Source organism: Epinephelus lanceolatus, chromosome 2 (genome assembly GCF_041903045.1).
Source record: "Epinephelus lanceolatus isolate andai-2023 chromosome 2, ASM4190304v1, whole genome shotgun sequence".
Classification (NCBI taxonomy): Eukaryota; Metazoa; Chordata; class Actinopteri; order Perciformes; family Serranidae; genus Epinephelus; species Epinephelus lanceolatus.
In genome coordinates, this window is record NC_135735.1 from 52633486 (window position 1) to 52657210 (window position 23725).

A 23725-nucleotide genomic window follows, 5' to 3' on the forward strand; every position below is an offset into this window, starting at 1 on the left:
TCATACAAAGTTTGATGGAGTGTCAACTGGACAATATGGAGATATTTGCATCTTGAAAGCTGGACTACAAATGTGGATAGACAGGGAGAAACACACGCAAGCCTAAGACGTGGTAAGATACGATATTCCTCACTATATGAAGTGACTGATAACAAGATCTGTATAATGGATTGTAAAGAAATTCGTCAGGATTTTATTTTGAAGACAATTGATCTGGATTTATAGTGTGATGGGATCACAGCACAATGATGTGTGTGGTATCATAGGAAAGCTCTGCTTGTGCACTTTCATGTGATATGCGTGGCATTTCTGTGCGAGCCTGCATTCGCAAGTAATCCATCCAAGAGTAATGTGTGTGCAGAGCTGTATGATAGCTCTGTTAGACATAATTTTAGTGTAACTTTATCATTGTTTTTCGCTGTGAAAACATTGGACTACCGACAAGTTCTTGGTCTTGTCGGAAAGCTACAGTTCTGCTGTTTCATGTGATATGCGTGGCTTCTTGCTATGATGAACGGTCGCGGAGAAAATCAATAGAGAAGAACAGGTGTGAATTCGGACGCACTATGCTCGTTCGGGCCCACTATTATAATAAACGTTTACCTGGCCGGCGAGTCGGTGACGCACGTCTACGTTAGCCGTTTAACTGTTATCAATTAGCCGATAGCCACACTAGTAGTCCGTTACGTTTATATATCTATGTGTTACGTTATCTATGAGCTAACGGCTAGCAGCTAACGCTAATAATAAAAGGCGTTCTTCTTCGGCTCTTTGCAGCTAATTTTGCCTCGCCGTTCGCGTGTGTGATACGTTGCACCACTATTTTTTAAAGTAAAATATCAAACAGTGTTAGTCTTACCTGCTCATTTGTTGGTTTCCGTCCAAAATGCCTGTTTATGAAGCCTGTTTCACCGGCAGCCATAGATTTCCGGTACTGAGCGGACATCTGCTGATTGACATCGGCTGCATCCAATTACAGATCAGATCTGCCTGATTGACATCGGCTGCAGCCAATCACTGACCAGGGATGTTCAGCCAATGAACTGCGCTCATTGTGTGTGTGAGTGGCGGGATTTTGTGTAAAGCTGGCATTGATTTGGCGCGTAATTGGCGAGACACACACACACACAAAATGTCAGATTTATGGACTTATGGGGACACTTCGAGAAAAAGCGGGAGCAGCTAAATGGCAGCCTCCTGAGTGCTTCTACAGTGTTTGAATTATGGGGACACTGGAACTGTCCTCATAATACTGTGGTGTCCTGATAATGCTGGTATGTAAACCGATAAAAAGTCCTCATAATCCGGAGAAACCAACACACACACACACACACACAAGCAAGCGCCATACCGACCATACACAGCTGAAATGCACTGAAGTAAACTTCTACATGTCCGTTAGCTTTAGCAGCCGATGTGAAGTAGTTTTAGACGACATTATTGTTTCTAATGGCTGTCCGTTGCGACCCGCGAGCAACCGCGTGAGGGGGGAAACAGACACTGAGATGCAGTATGAAGATGCCGTGTTTATCAAGCATCAACAGTGGTGTCTTTAAAACTTTAGCATAGAGGATTTCTTATTACAACTTCGACATTTTCTGTTGCCTTGCCTTCAGACATCACACTGCTGCTTCATGGAGCAGTCCTCTCTCCCCTCCTCTCTCTCTCTGTGCCGCTGCAGCTGCATCTACCTTCAGTGTTGATTGGCTGTCACTCACTTGTGCCGTGTAGCCAATCAGTGGGGGCTGTAGGTGGGACATTTGTTACACAGCACAGAGTGGAGACTTCAGGCAGACAGGCAGAGAGAGACAGCTGCATGAGAGCCAAAGGAGCGTGTTTTAATTAAAATAAAGTTATTTCAATTAAAATAAACGTATTTTATCGGCTATCGGTGGAAAAAACGGCCAATGCTGATTATCATAAAAATGCTGAATATCGGCCAATATTATCGGCAGTGCCGATTATTCGTCGATCCCTAATACAGACACACAGACAGACTATAAAACACAAATATACAGAAAGGACTTACATATACCCCTGACATCTTAACCTCTCTAGACATGCTACATTGAGCTAGTTTTCCTGTTCCACCCCATGGTGTAACCAATGGCCATAAAATTACATATCAGTCTGTAAAGTTTAACAAAAACACATTATATTTCATCAGCAATTTTATCCTATTTGGAAACTTTTGTGAAGTGAAAAAAGGGGGAAAACAGTAGAGAAAAGAAAAAAGTAAAGGTGAAATCAAAGTAAGGGGGACAATGAAAGATTAAAGAAGGAAAAGAAGGAAGGAAGGAGGAGGAAGAAGGGAAGAATCAAAAGAGGGGAGAGGGGGAGGAGCAAATGACGACAAAAACTACAAAAGGAAGATTAGAGAGAAGGAAGAAAAAAAAAACTTTAATCTCTCTTCGACAAATTTAATTCAACCTTAAGATTACTAAATAAATAAGGTCTATACAAAACACCTGTGTTTTCCAAACAGTGCAGTTTTTCCCAAACATTGACAAGACTATGGGGGCCCGCCATAGTCTCCAAAAATAGGCTAGATATAAAATGCCTCTGGGAAAAGAACGTCACTCTGTAGCGCACCGGCTAGAGTGCCTACTGAGAATTCTTTGCACAGTTGCCCACGTAAAGTTTTTGAGAATTTGATAGTACAATTGCTTTATTGAAAGTACAGTAGTACCATTGCCAATAGTGGGATAGTTAGTGGGCTAAAACTGTACATTAGTAGTTGAGGTAGCACGTTGAAAGGCAGATAGTTAAAGTGTTTATATGTTGTATTGACTTAAAAGTGGGGCGCATTGGTAGTTCACATGGGAAAAGAATATACTAATAGTGTAATTTTTGGAAAAAGTAGCTTTGTCACCTTCTACCTATGCCAATCCTCAATACCTATGTGCAGTTTCACATAGATTGACCACGTCAGTGAGTAGAAAAGCGTGGGACAGACAGAATGACTGACTGAGTGACACACTGACAGTTTCCGTGATTATGTACAGGATACCATACCATCACTTAGTCATACCAAAAATTGGGGGGGGGGGGGGAAACATCGGCCACAGGGGGAGCCACAGTGATCGGTCGCATTTTAGCCATGTTTAAGCATTTTTCTGTTGTTATAGCGCCACCCAGTTGCCAATTAGAGTTAAATTTCTCCAGTCACCTTGAGGCGTGCTGTTCTACATATCTACCAAGTTAAGTAAAAATTGATATGGCGGTTAGGCCTAGATAAGAAATTAGCTCTCTAGCACCCCCATTTTTCTTCGATCGGGTCAATAATGGAGGGGTCCCCTCAGATTATGTGTGGTCATATGCCTACAAAGTTGCGTGGTGATCAGTGAAACCCTTGAGATGTTATATACCTTTATGTGATGAGCCACAGCCTCTGCAATACTCACTGCCTTATAGAAGCTCAGTTTTAGTAATTTTTCCAACTTTCCATTACCTTCTACCACTGTGCCAAATTTCACATGGATTGACCAAGTCAGTGAGGAGAAAAACTTGGAACAGACACACCCACAGACAGAGTTTTCGTCATTATATAGTAAGATATATATATGTTTAGTATGGCTCCAGTATGTTGTCAAGCAGGCTTTTAGACCCACCCAAAAACTCCTGGAAACAGAAATGATGGAAAACAGTTTATCAGCCTAACTCCACAGTTCAGTACTACACAGTTCCCAGTTATTTCACGTTTTCAACACCTGTTTTCTAACATGTATAATGAGTTAAGACAGAAACACTGATTTTGCTTTACCCAGACTTCAGCGAGCACATTTAAGTCAAAAATGAGTCAGAATTCCTGCTTTATACAAAATAACAAAAGCCCAAGTCATGACGTTTTTCATATGTTTAAAATCTTAAGAATCAAGGAAATTTCTCTAACTTTTTTGCTTTATCAAAAACATACCAAACTGTGACGCCACTGTTTTGTAGTGTATCAGACCAAACCTTGAAATTCGTGATCCCTAAAACCTTTACTGACTATTACCAGCGATGCTGAACACACTGCAAACTTTATGTACAATAGTCAGCCAGTGTAGGTTAGTGATGGCTGACTGTCAACTTGGTATTTAATGACTCTTCTGTCACACTTGCTCCTCAAACAAGAGTAGAAGAAAACACACCATATGATTTATTTGTTGGTTTGAAATATGTTGTGTGTCAGGGGGAACAGCATCTGCCAGGACCATTCATTACACAAAGGCAAATGTTGCTCACCCCTAATTGACTGTTTTCTTTGGCAGAATGACGTGGTTGTGTCTTGGCGCCCCTCATCTGAGTTCCCTGGGAATGTGTAAGAAACTTTTATTTTCCTTAAATATATAAAGTAAGCACACATATATATATGTATATATACATATATATATATATATATATATGTGTGTATATATATATATATGTGTGTATATATATATATATATATATATATATATACAGTACAGGCCAAAAGTTTGGACACACCTTCTCATTCAATGCGTTTTCTTTATTTTCATGACTATTTACATTGTAGATTCTCACTGAAGGCATCAAAACTATGAATGAACACATGTGGAGTTATGTACTTAACAAAAAAAGGTGAAATAACTGAAAACATGTTTTGTATTCTAGTTTCTTCAAAATAGCCACCCTTTGCTCTGATTACTGTTTTGCACACTCTTAGCATTCTCTCGATGAGCTTCAAGAGGTAGTCACCTGAAATGGTTTCCACTTCACAGGTGTGCCTTATCAGGGTTAATTAGTGGAATTTCTTGCTTTATCAATGGGGTTGGGACCATCAGTTATGTTGTGCAGAAGTCAGGTTAATACACAGCCGACAGCCCTATTGGACAACTGTTAAAATTCATATTATGGCAAGAACCAATCAGCTAACTAAAGAAAAACGAGTGGCCATCATTACTTTAAGAAATGAAGGTCAGTCAGTCCGGAAAATTGCAAAAACTTTAAATGTGACCACATGCCTGGTTCCCACTGTGAAGCATGGAGGAGGAGGTGTGATGGTGTGGGGGTGTTTTGCTGGTGACACTGTTGGGGATTTATTCAAAATTGAAGGCACACTCAACCAGCATGGCTACCACAGCATCCTGCAGCGACATGCCATCCCATCCGGTTTGCGTTTAGTTGGACCATCATTTATTTTTCAACAGGACAATGACCCCAAACACACCTCCAGGCTGTGCAAGGGCTATTTGACCAAGAAGGAGAGTGATGGAGTGCTGCGGCAGATGACCTGGCCTCCACAGTCACCGGACCTGAACCCAATCGAGATGGTTTGGGGTGAGCTGGACCGCAGAGTGAAGGCAAAGGGGCCAACAAGTGCTAAACACCTCTGGGAACTCCTTCAAGACTGTTGGAAAACCATTTCAGGTGACTACCTCTTGAAGCTCATGGAGAGAATGCCAAGAGTGTGCAAAGCAGTAATCAGAGCAAAGGGTGGCTATTTTGAAGAAACTAGAATATAAAACATGTTTTCAGTTATTTCACCTTTTTTTGTTAAGTACATAACTCCACATGTGTTCATTCATAGTTTTGATGCCTTCAGTGAGAATCTACAATGTAAATAGTCATGAAAATAAAGAAAACGCATTGAATGAGAAGGTGTGTCCAAACTTTTGGCCTGTACTGTATATGTATATATGTATATATATATATATATATGTATATATATGTATGTATGTATATACAGTGTTTCCCACAGGATTTTGGGAAACTATGGGGGGGGGGGGGACACCAGAAGAAAATTTTGAACATTGTAAATTGAAATTGAAATGAATTTGTATACAAAATGTACAGAAAGGTAAAATCATCAAGTTTTGAAAAAGTATTGCAATTTCATTTTGTCTTTAATGTTATTATCTTATATTATCTTTGTAATATGATTATCTTCTATAATGTTATTACTATCCTAAAACATTCTCCAGGTCCTCTGTAACTCTGCATGACTTATTTCCACCCTGCCCAGCAGCAGTACTGTGGCGAACGGTCCCTAACTGTGGGGAGAACGGAGCAGGCTTCCCCGGAGGTCCGCCGCTTTTCCCGGTCCCTTGTCTCCACACTTTGGGCTCTAGTTTCGCAGACCGGACGAGGCGGGGCAGTGCGCAGGTGCGCTGCGCCAACTGGGTGTGGCCAAGCGGATTTTGCAAGTTTGGCATACCGTGCGCGCTGGCGCAGCTACTCGTCTGTCCCACCTCCGTCCCTCCTACCTGCGCAAGTCGGAAAGAGGGAGGAGAGAAGGCGTGGAGTGGGTTTTACACACATCACACCAATCAAATGAGCCCCTCTCCTCGCCCTTAAATGCGCCGCACGAAGGCGTAATGAGAGTTTACTCAATTCGCCATTGCAGAAGAGAGCAGCAGCGTCAGACGGCCAAACTTCTCCCAGGAGGAACCTGATGTTTTGGTCCGGGAGGTCTGCTTGCAGTGTCCGAATATACGGAACTGCGAGCAGACCTCCACGGGCTGATGATGCAAAGGTAGCCTGGGAGGAGGTCACCACAATTGTAAATCAATGATGCGTTTCTCTCGTGCGCGCGCGCTCTCTCTCTTTCTCTCTCGCAGTCTCTGTTTCTTTTCTTTTGACTTTTCTAAGATGACAGATGCTGAATATATACTCCCTATCTGATGCTGTGGCTGTTTGTGGTTGGCTGAGAGGGATGTGAACTCATTAGTTTGCAGCTGTTTAATCAAATCAGGTTGGGTTTCCATTACGCGTGCCAAACGTGCCAAACGGTGCCAATCCCCTTTGATCTGACATCAGATGTGACGGGACAGTCGGTATATAGATACATTTATGTGCTGATTGCAGATAGTTGCATTGAATAGTGGTTTTGTGGGTATTTATTGCATCGTTAATGTGCCTGATATTCTGGAAACCTGCCTGTGAGGTTCTGGTGACGTGTGCGCACTGTCCGCCGGTCAGCCAAACTTCGGCTTACACCGGTTGTGCTCCCCCTGCACTGACAGTAGACTTGGTTTCAGATGGCGAGCTTTTAGCGCACCTTCGGCGAAGCCTTTTGGCACGAAACTGTCACTGCGCCAAGCTGGATCTGTCGACACCTCCCCCTGCTGCGCCACCAAACCCATCTCAGTGGGACAGTGGGACTTATATTCATTGTGCCGACAGTGGCTTGGAAAACCGCCCATAACCGTGTCACACGGGGAAGAGGGAAGAGGGAAGGCGGCTGGAGTTCCTCCAACATTTGTGGTTAGATTATCATATATTTTTATTGACAAAAATATAGGCTGCTTCGGCTGATTTTTTTTTATGCGCACATGTACCCCTAAATATTTTTTACAGTTCGCACACACGTATTTTTAGTCGAGTGAAACGCTCGCACTGTCGAGCGCTGGATCTGACAGCCTGAGCACATCGGCACAAAACGTTACGGCGTTCGAGATATTATTTATATCATGAGGAGTCAATACTTTCGGCAGCCTAAATCTTTTATTTAGAAGCTATGGCGGGTCAAATTATACTATGGCGGGCCGCCATAGTTTCATTAATTAATGGGAAACACTGATATATGTATATATATATGTATGTGTATATATATATATATATATATATATACACTGAACAAAAATGTAAACGCAACACTTTTGTTTTTGCTCCCATTTTTCATGAGCTGAACTCAAAGATCTAAAACATTTTCCATACACACAAAAGACCGTTTCCCTCAAATATTGTTCACAAATCTGTCTTACTCTGTGTTAGTGAGCACTTCTCCTTTGCCGAGATAATCCATCCCACCTCACAGGTGTGGCATATCAAGATGCTGATTAGACAGCATGATTATTGCACAGATATACCTTAGGCTAGCCACAATAAAAGGCCACTCTAAAATGTTCAGTTTTATCACACAGCACAATGCCACAGATGTCGCAAGTTTTGAGGGAGCGTGCAATTGGCATGCTGACTGCAGGAATGTCCACCAGAGCTGTTGCCCGTGAATTGAATGTTCATTTCTCTACCATAAGCCGTCTCCAAAGGCGTTTCAGACAATTTGGCAGTACACCACACCAGCCCAGGACCTCTACATCCAGCATGTTCACCTCCAAGATCGTCTGAGACCAGCCACCCGGACAGCTGCTGCAACAATCGGTTTGCATAACCAAAGAATTTCTGCACAAACTGTCAGAACCCGTCTCAGGGAAGCTCATCTGCATGCTCGTCGTTCTCATCGGGGTCTCGACCTGACTGCAGTTCGTCGTCGTAACCGACTTGAGTGGGCAAATGCTCACATTCGATGGCGTCTGGCACGTTGGAGAGGTGTTCTGTTCACGGATGAATCCCGGTTTTCACTGTTCAGGGCAGATGGCAGACAGCGTGTGTAGCGTCGTGTGGGTGAGCGGTTTGCTGATGTCAACGTTGTGGATCGAGTGGCCCATGGTGGCGGTGGGGTTATGGTATGGGCAGGCGTATGTTATGGACAACGAACACAGGTGCATTTTATTGATGGCATTTTGAATGCACAGAGATACCGTGATGAGATCCTGAGGCCCATTGTTGTGCCATTCATTCATGACCATCACCTCATGTTGCAGCATGATAATGCACGGCCCCATGTTGCAAAGATCAGTACACAATTCCTGGAAGCTGAAAACCACCGGACATGTCACCCATTGAGCTTGTTTGGGATGCTCTGGATCGGCGTATAGGACAGCATGTTCCAGTTCCTGCCAATATCCAGCAACTTCGCACAGCCATTGAAGAGGAGTGGACCAACATTCCACAGGCCACAGTCAACAACCTGATCAACTCTATGCGAAGGAGATGTGTTGTACTGCGTGAGGCAAATGGTCACACCAGATACTGACTGGTTTTCCGACCTCCCCCAGACCCCCCCAGTAAAGCAAAACATATTATTATTAATATTTCAGAGTGGCCTTTTATTGCGGCCAGCCACATTGTGGCACATTGTGTATCATTACTACATATTGTGTAGTAATGATACATAATGATGTGTCTTGGGTTGGTCACAATAAAAGGCCACTCTAAAATGTGCAGTTTGATCACACAACACAATCATACAGCTGTTGCAAATTTAGAGAGTATGTTATTTGTGAATTTGGCAGTACATTCAACCAGCCTCACAACTGCAAAGTCGGCTCATGATGATGAACTTAAACCAATTGTAGCATCAGCTGTTTGGATGGCTGGTCTCAGGCCATCTTGCAGGTGAAGACACTGGATGTTGAGGTCCTGAGCTGGTGTTGTTACACGTGTTTAGCAGTTGTGAGGCTGGTTGGATGTAGGGCTGGGCGATATGGCGTTTTATCAATATCTCAATAATTTTAGGCCATATCACGATACACGATATATATCTTGATATTTTGCCTTAGCCTTAAATTAACACTTTTGATGCATACAATCAAACCAGTATGATGATTCTATTTGTCTACATTAAAACATTCTTGTTCATACTGAATTAATATATGCTAATTTTAAACTTTCATGCAAAAAGGGGAAAATCACAACAAAGTCAAACTTGCCAAAACAGTATTTATTAAACAGCACAAACATAAAATTGTCATTTTGAAACTGAATTTTGTGCAAGATTGTCACAGAGACATTGCAAGGCAAAAAAGTAGCGCACTTCTGTTCATGCTGTAACTACAATGTTTTAAAACAAATGAAGTGCCTTTTTTTTGCATGTCACTAAGATGACATTTCAAAACAACACTAAATTAAAGTGCACTTTTGTGCATTATGTCACACAGGAAATTTCGAAAACGGTCAAATAAAAATTAGCTGCATAATAGGAAATCAAATGGTGAAAAAGAAAATGTATTTATTAACTCCTACTTTTAGTTTTTTAGACTATCACAATCCTATGGTTGCAGCAAAAATGCCTAAACATAAAACAATGACAACAAAAGGTGAATGAGGTTCATTATGGAAAAGTTCACAGCTTTAGTTTCGGTTTCTTCTGTATGAAATGAATGGCACAAATAAAAAGTTCCAAAAATATATAGCTCAATTTTGTGCATGGTGTGTGTTACAGGGCTGTACGTACCCTGCTACAGAGGGTGATAATTTTGTAGCACAGGCCAGAAAGTTTGTAGCACCTGTCACAATAACAAATTTTGCTTGGCGATTAATTGCGTCAGAAGTTATAGCGATAAGCGATAATATTGTGTAATATTGTGCTTTTAAGACCATGTTTATTATTGTTGTAATTTTGCTGTTTTAGACCATTTTTTAAACTTATATAATGATAATAAAGGCATAGTGATGCAAGTACACCCTTTTAAAGAGAAATAAACATTTATCAAGAATATTTAGGAATGCAAAAAAGAAAATTTCAATATCTGAAGTAACACGTAAAAATACCTAAATAAATAAATAAAGACCTTATAAATACAGAAAATAGACTTTCAGTCTCTCACTCTCAGGTGTGCAGTTAAGTTGGTCATTTTCACTCTTTTTGTTGAGATGGTTTTAGAACAAACCAGGCACACTGGCTCGTCCAAATGACCGGGCTCCCCTCTGTCATGTGATTTAAATCCAAAACACTCCCACACAGGGGCCGTGGCATTTGGTTTAGGAACAAGTTCCGTGTCTTTCTCTGACGCTCAACTCTCTGTTTGTTTCTCCACCTTGTCTCCCCCTCACGAAGATCTCACTGTGTGTGTGTAGCCCATAGCCCCCCCTCCCCCACAGAGACAAAGACACTCGATGACAAGAGCTTTCCCTTCGTTCATTACGCTAATGAACCAACTCACCTGGCTGCCAGACGATGCATGGCAGTGAACGCTCTTGTCGTCTAGTGAAAAAACGAGAAAAAAACAGACCACACACACACAAGCGGCTCGCAAGCAGTCTGTCGCACGTGTGCTACTAGGCAAATAAATTCATCGCACAAACATTTTTTTCCATCGCACGTACAGCCCTGTGTTGTTTGTTTGTAACAACAACTAGTGAGTACCAGGTTGTTCAGAGGTTTTGTGCCAAAAACACAAGCCTATCATCGGTGTCTGGTTTGAGAGATGCTCAATGGCATGTAACTATATTCCCACTGGTACTAAATACCCTTTCTGATGGGGAACTGGTGGTGGGCACACACAGATACTTTTTTGCCACATTTTTCAGGTTTGGGAACATTTCCTCATGAGGCCCGTTTCCACCGCAGGAACTTCGGGGTAATTTTATGGGGCCGGGGCCGTTGGTGCGTGTCTCCACCGCAGGAACCACCCCCGAAGGACAGAGTTCTGGAACTTTTATGGGGGCTAAAGAAGTCCCTGCCTCGGAGTAGGTACTCAGAACGGCCCCGAAAGACTCCTGGCTGGGGCTTGGGATTTACTTGGTGCTGATTGGATATACTCAAAGAGGGATGTGATGTCAACAGAAAGCAACAAAATAGCCGGCATTTTTAAACTCAGCAGACGAGGGTTAGCTCGTTCATATAGCTTCCACCGCCATGTAAAAAAAAAAACTCACTAAATGGCCCGTGAAAAAAATATTTTTTCCAGTGGATATCTTAGTTACAACATGATTGAGCTAGCAAAGCAGTTTTGTGTCTATGTGCGATATTTATTCAGTTTTGGGAAATCACAATGTCTAGAAAGCATCAGTGGCTGCAGCTGACAGGGACAGCTAACATCAGGACGTCATCTGTTAAAAGCCTCCCGTTGTCAGATACGACATGAAACTACTCCAGTTAGGTCAATCATGTTGTAACTAAGACATCGCTGGAAAAATATTTTTTTTCACGGGCCATTTAGTGAGTTATTACAGACACCACTAAGGGCTAACAGCTAACGGCTTCCCTACGTCGCCCCGGTAAATGGTCGCGCAACGATTACATCACATCCAGAGCCCGGTAACTTTACAGGAACCTTCCTCGTACTCCGCTCTGGCAGTGGAGACACGGTGGTTGAGAGGGCCAAGCGAGAGGACGTTCCTGTAGTAGTTCCTGCCCCCAAATAGTACCAGGAACTTCTTCAGTGGAAACGGGCCTGTGGTCGTTCCACCACTGCAGGGGATTTGCTTATCTGTCAACACTAACAGACTGCAAGTAGGCAGACAACTCTTTTTCAATACGCTCTCTCTGTGATAGTGTGGCAGAGGATGTTGCTGCCATTTTAAAGAAGCTTCCAAAGGTTTTCTTCCTTAGTAGCTCTGCTGGCTGTGATACTGTTGTTGCATCTTGAGGCTGTGAAGCAGCCAACTCAGCTGGGCCCTGGTCAGACTCAGACAGCATTGCCTCCATCTCGGTTATGGCTCTGCTCTTGATATCCTCCACCTCCACCTAAGCCTGCCATGTCCAGCAGGTCGTTAGTGGAAGGATCAGAATACTTCTCCCTCAGGTAATCCAGGATGGAGGCTTTGATAGACTGGGTAAGTGGAGTGTCATCCTGCTGATGTACCAAGATGTTGGACTGGAAAAGATGAAGCATAGGCTTGACATAGCTCTCGCCGGGCAGAGTGTCAGTGAATTCCAGGAGTGGTTTGAGAGCCTTGTGCACTGACTCAAGGACTTCCAGGTCTTGCCAGGTGAGAACGAGATGCCGGGTTTTCTTGTCTTGAGAAATAGCCCGCTCCTGCTCTAGCACCTAATCAATCATCTTCTCTCAGGATCCCCACCTGGTAGGAGACTCACTGATCAGCTGGTGTCCAGGGAGATTCATGCAAAAAAGAAAATTTAAATATCCGTCAGTCTTTCACTCTCAGGTGTGAAGTTAAGTTGGTCATATTCGCTCTTTGTTGAGATGGTTTTAGAACAAACCCGGCACATTGGCTCGCCCAAATTACTGGGCTCCCCTCTGACATTTGGTTTAAATTCAAAACACTCCCACTCAGGGGCCGTGGCATTTGGTTTAGGAACAAAGACACTCGATGACAAGAGCTTTCCCTTCGTTCATTACGCTAATGAACCAACTCACCTGGCTACCAGACGATGCACGGCAGTGAACGCTCTTCTCGTCCGGTCTCTCGTCCTAACTTGCATAGATAAAACATTATAAAGTTAAAAAAAAACTGTTATAACATTGCTGATAATAAAGATGATTACTATTTTGTCACAGGGGGAAACACTAACCAATTGCAAGATGCAGGCGATGGCCAAAACACTGTAGATGTGTCCACTGGTTCAGGCTCACAGCTTTGATAATGTTAGGGCTTTTATCGGTGTTGATGCACACCTGACGAGCTTCATTTAAGTTCCCTGACATGAAAGCATCTTGCAGGCCTTGTGCAATGATCTCGCCTGCGTGGTCGAAGAAAGCTGGTCTGAAGGCACTTGTTTTTCAACTCCCAATTGCTGATGTAGTGGACCGTTAAACTGACCCCCAATTTCCACATACTCATGCAGCGCCGCGCCGTGGATCTGGAGCGACCGACGGCCTGTACCCTCGCCTACTGGATGCGTTTCTGGAGTGCAGTGTGTAGCGGAGCCGCAAACTCACGTGGGAACTGCAAGATCACGCGATAAAAAGCAATTGATAAAGTGTACCAGACCAAACCAGTGGCTCATTCAGAAGGAGAAAGAGGGAAAACAAGTTTAATTAAAGCTGCAAGCAGCGTTTGGCGGGACCTCGCACTCGCGCCCGTTTCGGGCCCCAGCTTATGTCTTCACTGTGAATTATTTAGAAATATCAAACATGTTGCCACAAACATCAGAAAATCCTTACAGAGCTGAACGTTTTGATGTTTGAATGCTTTCTGTAGCTGTAGGTATGGATAAGTGATGTCACGATATGCAAATTAGATGAGTGAATTTATTCCCATCAGATTCCTCGTCCTTTATTTTGAGGAAGAGACAACAAAAACAACACAAAACCAAATAAATTTACTGTGTAAATATGTTCAAAATGTTGTTTTACTGAGATGTATGAAATCCAATATGGCCGCCGCCTAGTGACATCACAATATGCAAATTAGATAAGTTAATTTACTCCCATGACAAACTTTGGGTCATGATGAATATTTTTCTCATTTACAGTATGCCTTTATCTCTCACCACTTTCAAGCCACAGCCTTTTGAAATGTTGAAATGAAAATGGAATATTTTCCTCAATAAAGTCTGGCACCTAAAGGGTTAAAATGGAGATTGTGCCCATGTCATGTCTGCATGTAAGATTTAGACACACACACACACACACACACACATCATGTTTCTGTGAGTTTGTGTGTGACAGCGGTTGCCATGGTGATGAAGTAGGTGCACCTGGGAGAAGAGCAGAGAGAGACAGACAGAACACAGAGAGAGATCTGTTGTAGTGGAGATTTAACTCCTCGAACAAGTTCTTCCCATTCCCAAACCGTTGGTCCAATCATGAAAAAAATGTGATGATGAGAGAGATAAAGTTATACAGAAGATCTGTTTAGCAGCAGTTGAGCTGTCATGTGTGCGTCTTTAAAGCCGATAAACGGTGTAAGAGGAGATGTGTTTTTTTAAGAGCATGTTTGAGGTGAAATCTTACTTTGAAAGGTCAAGTAGCTCACTTCCTGTTGGAATTAGGTCATGGGTGTCAACGCATGATTTGTAAGTCAAACACACCAGTTTTGGTTTGATCTTGATACGACATTCCTACGGGCTGCAGTGGCCAGTTTAGTGCACCTATGTGGCGCTAGAGAGCCCATTTTGGCACTGTAGGGGTTAATAATGTGTGTGTTCTGTTTCAAATGAAGTTTCTGCTGCTGTAATCTGTCCTTTAAAGATTGTGAGACACACAGACCAGAGAGCCCTGTGGCTGTGTTTGTGTGTGCAGCCGTTGTCATGGCGATTAATGACTTGCCCACACCTGTGGCAGACACAGACACGTCAGGAGAGCAGATCACCAAAGGCTGTTTATAAAGGGATTTAACTCCTCGAACAAATGCTTCGCATACCCAAACCGTTGGTCCAAGCAAGAAAATAAAGTGATTTTGAGAGACAGCCACGTCTTGTGAACGCGCGTGTCGCCTTTTATATTTCTCGAGTCAAAAATGTGGTCAGGGGAGCGAGTTTAAAATGTGTTGCACCCCAGCTGTTTCCAGAAATTTCTCCTCTGAGTTTACATGGGAGTGAATGAGAAAAAAATCAGCGCTCCCTTCGCTTTGGAGCCACTCAGCAAAAATGTGTATGTGTGAGAGATTCCATGTCAACATATCTGTGAGCTGGACAAATTTTCCTACGTTTTGTGGTATAAATTGTGTGTGTACAGTGAAAATTGTGGCCATGGCAGCGAGTTAAAGACAAAAGTTTTAGACGATTTTTAGAGCCCTCTCCACTCTAGCTCACAGCATTCCGTGCAATACACACCCATTGTAAACTGAGAATTTCTCCACTTTTGCTCATGGTACTTTGAGAGGCACAGATGAAAAACGGTAAAAGATATGAAAAAGATGAAAACATGAGTGAATAGATGAGACCTGTGGCAACATTTGAGAGTTGGAATGGAGTCTGTAGCACAAAGTATGGAGACGCTGTAAATGCTAGAAAAAGCCCTAAGATTGGTCTCTTTCTCCCCCCTGCTGCCATTCATTTCCTATGGGACAGCTTTCGAGGATCGCCAGGACGTTTTTCTGACATCTCACCTTATGGAGCCCATAAAATCCAAACTAAGCGAGTAATGAAAAAGTTACGAATAACTTTTGATTAGAACGAGTTGATCTGTCATCTGTGCAAGTTTGAAGCCGATTGGATAAGCGGTGTATGAGAAGAAGATTTTTTAGGAAAGGCAGTTTTAAGGCAAAATCTTACTTTGAAAGGGCAAATAGCTCACTTCCTGTTGGATTTAGGTCAGGGGTGTCAGCGCGTGATTTTTAGGTCTTCATGAGACGAACACGCCACTTTTGGTTTCATGTTTCTACGACATTCCTACAGGCCGTGGCGGCCATTTTTGTGTGCCTAGGTGGCGCTAGAGAGCCCATTTTGGCACTTTAGGGGTTAATGTCATGATTTTCTAAAATTTTTCACCGGTTCTGATGTGCGTGCCAATTTTGGTGAGTTTTTGAGCATGTTTAGGGGGTCAAATTCCAGTTCAAAGAGGCGGCGGGAGAAAGAATAAAGAATAGTAATAATAAACGGAGCAAAAACAATAGGGTCCTCGCCTTCGGTGAGGACTGCTCTGTGAGCAGTCCTCTGCCTTAGGGCTCGGTCCCTAATTATAGCTGCTGCGCAGCAATGGGTTGGGTCCAGGCATTTTTAGGCAATTCTGAGCAACAAGCAGAAGAATTGGAAGACATTTAGGAGTTTAGCAACACAATCTGCCTTTTGCATCAGCTGAGGCTTGAACTCACAACCTCTGAGACTAAGGATCAATTTCTATCTCACTGAGCTAATTAGTCAGTGACACTTCATGTGTAGCTTCACAAATTGACTAAGCCAGACATGCAGGTTTAGCAGCCGTCCATGCATGGAAAAGCAGATTTCAAACCACTGTAAAAAATTCAGTTATCGGATCAAAAATCTGGAAATACACATATTGCATCTAGACAGCATGGTGATGTTGGTAATTTATTTTAACAATGATTGATTTGCTTCATAAGTGAAAAACTGATGTTTAACTAGTTGAGCTATGTGCAACGTGAGAAGCCTCAGATGGTTTCACACTGAAGTATTGACACTGGATCTTTGTGCAAAGTTTGGTTTATTTTCAAGCATGAGAAGGCAGATTTTCTAGCAGGAAGAAGACTTGTAGATGCTGAACATCGATGAGTCAGGCTCAGGCAATTCTAAGCAATAAACTGGAGCACAGGAAGATGATTAAGATGTTTACATTACATTGTGGATTCTGCACCAGTTGAGGCTCGAACCCGCAACCTCTGGAACCTAAGACAGTCATCTACCGCTCTGAGCTAATTGGCAAGTAGCAACTCAACAGTGGCAACAGTAAGCGATTCACAAAGCAGCCATCCGTGCATGGAAGGGCAGATTTGAAACCACTGTAAAAAATTCAGTTATTAAGACAAAAATCTGAAATTACACATATTGCATCTAGACAGCATGGAGATGTTGGTAATTTGTTTGTAACAATGATTGATATGCTCCATAAGTGAAAAACTCATGTTTAAAATTGCCATTTTTACATTGACTCCAATTGTTCACATTAGAGCAAAATTCAAACTGCTGTCCAAAATTCAGTTTTTGAGATAAAATTCTGAAATTTGCCACACATCATCTACCATGACTCTATGCCATGTCATTTTTTTTCATGAATATTGAAGATTTATTTAGCAAGAATTTGCATGTATATGTTTACAGTACCATTTACAGTCAAACATTTTGATAGTAGGCTCAATTTTTGATAAATCAAAAATCTGAGAAACAGTCCGAAGACAGTCTGAAGATGCTCTGTAGCAAGTTTGATGTCAATTGAGCAAAAATTGTGGGAGGAGATTGTTTTTTTAAAAAACTGTACAAAAGTTTCTTCATATTGGGACTAAAGTTTGATGAAAGTTGTTAAGTTATAGCATGTATGGTTGATTTGCTATGAATTTTCAAAGTTTTGAACTTTAGATGCTTGCTGTAGCGCCACCATCAGGACTATTGGCTTGAGTTTACAGCTGAGGATATCTGGCATGAGACTGGACCTTTGTGCAAAGTTTGGTGAGTTTTCACCCATGGGAAGTATGATTTCCTCGGAAGAAGAAAGAAGAAAGAAGAAGAATACCTAGGATTACAATAGTGTCCTGGCAGCTTAGCTGCCCGGACCCTAACTAGAGATCGCCTTGCTCTTCACATCAATATCACTTCACTGTGGGGTAGCCAGCCATCACATTGGCATCAGAGGCCTCAAATGTGTGCACTTCCCTCACTTCCAGCAGACTCCCCAAAGTCCACTGGCTCCTCTGTTATAAATGTGTGGCAGTTTAACAATGTTTTGTACTTTTCCACAGATAGGTATACTTTATTAATCCCAGAGGAAACTGAAGAATGGTTTGCTGCTCAGACAACAAACCAGCCACAACAATAAAAATAAATTAAATAACATCAGTTAGAGAACATCAACACAACAGCTGTGAAACATATCATCAGTAATAAATATATATTTATAGATTGTTTTCTTTTATCTCAGACATAGATTAGTAATGATTAATCATACCTTAATGAATATCTAAGATTAGACAGCCTGGCTACATCACAGTTATTTGATACTGGAGAAAAAAATCCAGCTATTGTTCAGTGTAATGCCAGATAATGACGACTTTTCTAAATGGTTGTTGAAGTAAATAACCTGGCTCTTCTACAAGTCCTTGTCCATGCAATTTACACTCATTAGAAAGTAGCCTACCTGAAATGATAATTAACTTGAAGGTTGAACTTACCATTCACTCCCAAAACTTAAGCAATTTCACACCACGTCTTCTCCTTTTGGTTTATGTCTTTGTAGAAAGGATGTGTGGTGTCATACAAAATAATATGATTTTCCACTTCAACGATTAGTTTCTCCTCGTCCATCTTTCCATGGACCCTCGCACTGACTGAGAACTTGCGCTTCAGGATGTGACGTAATTTTTTTTAAAAATTGAGAGTTTACAATTCGTAGTCCGTGCATTGTGATGTATTTTGAAATTTACCGGATGCTGTGTGTGTTCCATTTCCGGTTTGGTGCCATCTGAGCTACGTGGCTTGACATGAAATGGGCGCGCAGTCGCTGAAAAATAGACCTGGCGTGTATCTCCAACAAAGCAGAGTGCCGTGCAGCTTCTGGGACGCTCCAGAGACGCTGCACACCGCTTGCTGTGGAAATGCAGCTATTCACTAGAATGGGAGCGTATTTGCTACGCAGTGCGCTGCGCGCCACTTATGAATTATGTGGAAATTGGGGGTGAGGTATGGCTCACACAATTGGCTGCTCCATATATCGGCAGTTGTAGAGAAGTGGGTCACATTTGTAAGGTGATTAGCCAGCTCTTCTCTCACTTTAATGTACAACTCAGGTAGAGCTTTGTCTGCAAAACATTTGCGATCAGGCAGATGATCTATTGGGTCAAGTGTGTTGATAAGCTTTCTAAATCTGGACTTTTCAACCACGCTAACTGGGGCCATGTCTTTTGCTATGAGGTGGGTTACTGCGAACGTTATCTCCTTCTGTTTTTGACTGTTTTTGTCGTACGGTGTTGATCTGGAAAGGGGAGACGCCAAACTCAATTGCGTCAGTGCTGGTTACTTTGGCATTTTATTTGTTGTGGAACCAGCCGGAGATGTTGACATGCAGAGTTTCAAGCACTAGTTTTCTAGTAGGTGGATTTTCAAATGATGATTTAAATTTGTCGTACTGCTACCTTTTGTGGCAACGCTATTGCGGCATATTTTGCACAACACTGTTGTGTATTCATCGTCTTCCTTCTTGAACCCAAACTACTGCCAGACAATGGATCCTGTGCTCTTTTTCTTTGGAATTAATTTGTCTTCCTCCATCTTCTGTTTCCATTCGCACATGCTGCTACCATTCTGCTGAGCAAGGGTGTATGCCGTAGCTCACGCGAGAGTATGGGATGTATGTAGGTGCGCTTGTTTTGTCTCTCTATGAGAAGGACAGACGAGAAAGAGCGAGAAAAGCCTGTAGTTTAATGCCCGCAGCTAAAAGCAACTGTGTGACAATGTATACTTGAATATTCACGATATAGTCATTTTCTACATCGCCAAGAGAACAAGCCGGGATACATCGTGTATATTCGATATATCGCCCAGCCCTAGTTGGATGTACTGCCAAATAAACTTAAATGACATTGGAGACGTCTTATGAGAGTGAAATGAACATTCAGTTCACAGGCAACAGCTCTGGTGGACATTCCTGCAGTCAGCATGCCAATGGCACGCTTCCTTAAAACTTGCAACATCTGTGGCATTGTGTTGTGTGATCAAACTGCACATTTTAGAGTGTGCTTTTATTGTGACCAACCCAAGACACAAATGTGTAGTAATGATGCTGTTTAATCAGCATCTTGATATGTCACGCCTCTTTGGTGGATGTATTATCTTGGAAAAAGAGAAGTGCTCACTAACATGGGTTTTAACAAATTGCAACCAAAATTTGACAGAAATATATCTATTGAGTGCATAAAAATGTCTTAGATCTTTAACTTACACCTGTGAAAAATGGAAGCAAAAACAGAAGTGTGTCTAAATTTCTGTTCAGTGTTTATATGGTGTTCAGAGTACAAGAAATGTACTCTATCTGTGTGCTTTGGCCTGTCCAGTAATGTGTGAATCTAATTTACAGCAGAGTCATGCCTTAATAATCTGTTCTCCTGACTGTGCTCCATCCTCTGACTTCCTCTGCAGTTACAAGGGGGAGGGGATTGTCAGTGGCTGCCCAGAGAAAGTGTGGGAGTGTCTGAAACCAGTAACCAATGGACTCAGAGTCAAGTGGGATAATAATGTGAAAAAGTTTGAGCTTTTGGAGCAAATCACAGAGGTGTGTAACTTGTTAAACCATTTTTTTCACTCCATACCGCAGTCACATTTCGTTTGATTTCCATCAAAGATTGATTCATTTTAAAGCTGCGCTAGGTGTCTTAATAAGATAAGATATACGGGCGGCAGTAGCTCAGTCCATAGGGACTTGGGTTGGGAACCGGAGGGTCACCTGTTCAAGTCCCTGTCTGGACCAAAATATGGAGCATGGACTGGTAGCTGGAGAGGTGCCAGTTCACCTCCTGGGCACTGCCGAGGTGCCCTTGAGCAAGGCACCGAACCACCCCCACCGCTCAGAGCGCCTGTCATGGGCAGCTCCACTCTGACATCTCTCCACTTAGTGCATGTATAGGTCCTGTTTGTGCATGTGTGTGTGTTCGGACCTGTGTGTAATTGACAACAGAGTGAAAAATTGAATTTCCCCTCAGGGATTAATAAAGTATATAAAATTAAATTAAAATTAAAATTAATTAATTAATTATTATTATAATATTATAATTCCCAGAGGGGAATTCAAATATCACAGCAGCACAAGACAAAACAAAAAGACATCAAATAGAATAAGATAAAAGAGAAAAAAATAAAATAAAATGGAATAGAATTATAATTATTAAATGAAATAAAATTACCACATCATTATTATATTGGTGATTTCAAATGGCAACAAATCCCTGCAGTACCCAGAAATCTAGTGAGGGCATGTAAATCAGGGCTCCAAAGTGCAACTATTGTGGTTGCGCATGTGACCAAAAATCTGTGAAGTGCAACTTAATATGTTCATTGGTTGTACTGGTATGTACGGTGGCAGACAAAGACAAACGCGATGCAAAGACAGAAATGCACTGCAAATAGAGAAACGCACTGCATATAAGAAAACAAATACAAAGGGAAAATGCTGCATATACTGAAACGCGCTGCAAATAAGAAAACAAATGCAAAAAGAAAACGCTGCATATTCACTCATACAACGGAAGTGCTCCAGGCCTCAAGGGGCAGTGCTAAGCTTCCACCTGAGAGACAGACGAGTGAGCGAGAAGAAGAAAGTTATGTTTGGAGGAAAGTTGGAGCCCAGACAGGTAACACAGAAAGGTACGTATTCTTTTTCATTTTTCTTTCTTTCTTGTTTTTCACATGTGGCCCTCATCTTTTACTGTATAATGAAAGTGAAGCTGATTTACACAGCTGACGTTAGCGTGCTAGAGACTTTGAGTTCTACACAAGTAGTGTATCCGTAGTGGTAATGTTAGCTAATGTTACTGTGACTAATGTTACTTTCCGGGATACCCCAGGTTTCAGTTCGGAGGCCTACTTTTCTGAACATTTTTAATGTATAATACAGTATATAGTTTTTGAATTATAAAATTCGGTTCAGCTCTGGTGTTTAGAGCTGAACCACTGTGAAACAATCATGAAATAATATTTTCTCTGATTTGCCTGCTGTCTGTCAGCGCTGAGCGCCGCCTCCTCCCTTTCAGTCTGTACCGCGGACACAACGCTGCACTGCCCGAGTCCGAAGAGGAGGACAGAAAAGACACTTTTGCTACTCATAATAAAAACTCCATGGGCTGCAATAATCCAAGATCAGAGGCACAATGCAATTATAGGAAATATGCACGAGTGGGATAAAAAAATGAAGGTGAAAGTGATTACATCCAGCAAGGATTTTCACCCAATGATGATTATGATGATAATAATAAATAATAGCAATGATAATGATAAATAATCTAACACAATACATTCATAAAAATGAAACAAAAGAGCCTAACATAGGAAACAGATTATCATGACATTTATATTAAAATCCTATAAACAAGGAAAATCAAATCAAATAAATCCACCATAAAAACACTTCCAAGACTTCTATTAAAGTTTTTTTTTTGTTTTTTAATGAATATGGTTTTGATATGCTTTACATTTAGTTAAAAGGCAAGTTTCAATATTTTGTAAGACAGCCAGTGTTGGACTAAGAGTCTCATCCTACATTAGCCGAACTCATCACAGTATTTAACATCAAGCCATTACCTAAAGTTCAAATAGCAAACACATTAAAATCATTATATTCCAACAGTCCCCCTTTTGGCCTCATATAGATGAGGCCATTACCCTTAAGCACCAGTGCACACCCCCCCCTTTTCAGGTCTTTTAATTACTGTAACTTTTTGTTTTTCTCAAAAACAAAAAGTTATAACTCCCCCTTTTGGTCTCATACACATGAGACCACTCATACTTTGTCTTCTTCTGAATCTGAATCTGTTGGCTGTTCCCCCAATAGGGTGGCCGTCTCCATTTGAGTCATCTGATACGGTGTGGGTTGTGGATGTTTTCTCTCCACTGCTGACACTATGAACCTTTCACAGAGAGACCTGATGCATGGGATGCAACAACAGCCACACAATGCTAACACCCCGAGCATTCCCACCAGAGACAAAAATACCGATACCACTAGATTCTTCCACTTACCAAACCATTGTTTGAACACTCCGCCTATGGGGTTATCGATACCTGAATGCTCATGCATCTCTTCGGACAGTATACGTAGCCCTTCCAGTGCTTTAGTGACTGACCCATCTGGAGCTGTGTTATTTGGGATGAAAGTGCAGCAGAGACCCTGGAACATAGAGCAGACACCCCCTTTCTCCGCCAAAAGCATATCTAAGGCAATTCGGTTCTGGATTGTCATTAGGGAGGTGGCCGCCAACTGCTCCCAGAGTCCCCCAACTGCATCTCTGGTGCTGTTAGCCAATCTGAGAACATTGTAATGAACATAATTAATTCTGTCAACATTCTTGTTAGGAGTGATGGAGAACAGAGCAGATATTATGGGCAGGTTTTCAAAACCCGCAGTTTATATTGATCTGGAACCCCACGAGGAACGCCTATGGCGTCTATATACGTGGTGGAGTCAGAGCCAATGTCAAACGTATCTCTTTTCTTTCTGCTAGAACTGGCCTGGGAGTCCCTCAGCCCTAAGAGGACCAGAGGCACTGCCAGTTGGACCAGTGCGCACGTGCCGGTCCAGGTAGATGGCAGGGATAAATGGAGGGTTTTATCTCCACAGTTTATCACAGAACACAGGTCAAATTTAAATCCCATGGCTGTTCCCCTTGTATAGTTCAATGTGATGCTACCATACTTATCTATGCAGCTGTCGGAAGGTCTGCCTGTTCCCGCGCTTCTTTTGGTTCGGTTTCGTGGTTGTTCTGTGGCTTTGTCTCTGGGGGAAGACTCAAAATATAAAAAAGGTAAAACAATAACAGAGGTTAATACAAAGCCTCCCAGCCAACACCACTTATGGTGGCGTTGCTCTACTCCCAACAATCTCATCATTTCCTCTATAATGCATAAATGAATGTAAATGTAAAAAGTAAAGGT

At 42.1% G+C, this 23725-nt stretch overlaps 2 protein-coding genes across 4 annotated transcripts in view; one reads left to right on the forward strand and one right to left on the reverse strand.

The window, feature by feature from the left end:
* The window catches only part of LOC144458848 (uncharacterized), a 32644-nt gene extending 31320 nt beyond the window's left edge, over positions 1-1324 (reverse strand). For all 3 annotated transcript variants that reach the window (XM_078162510.1, XM_078162512.1, XM_078162502.1), the window contains exon 1: positions 860-1324. The gene's annotated coding sequence lies outside the window, so the exon portion shown is untranslated. The remainder of the gene's footprint in view (positions 1-859) is intronic.
* The window catches only part of stard5 (StAR related lipid transfer domain containing 5), a 123673-nt gene that overhangs the window by 68781 nt on the left and 31167 nt on the right, over positions 1-23725 (forward strand). The window contains exons 2-3 of the mRNA XM_033622579.2: positions 4254-4303; positions 20222-20354. Coding sequence (XP_033478470.1) covers positions 4254-4303; positions 20222-20354 — 183 coding nt within the window. The remainder of the gene's footprint in view (positions 1-4253; positions 4304-20221; positions 20355-23725) is intronic.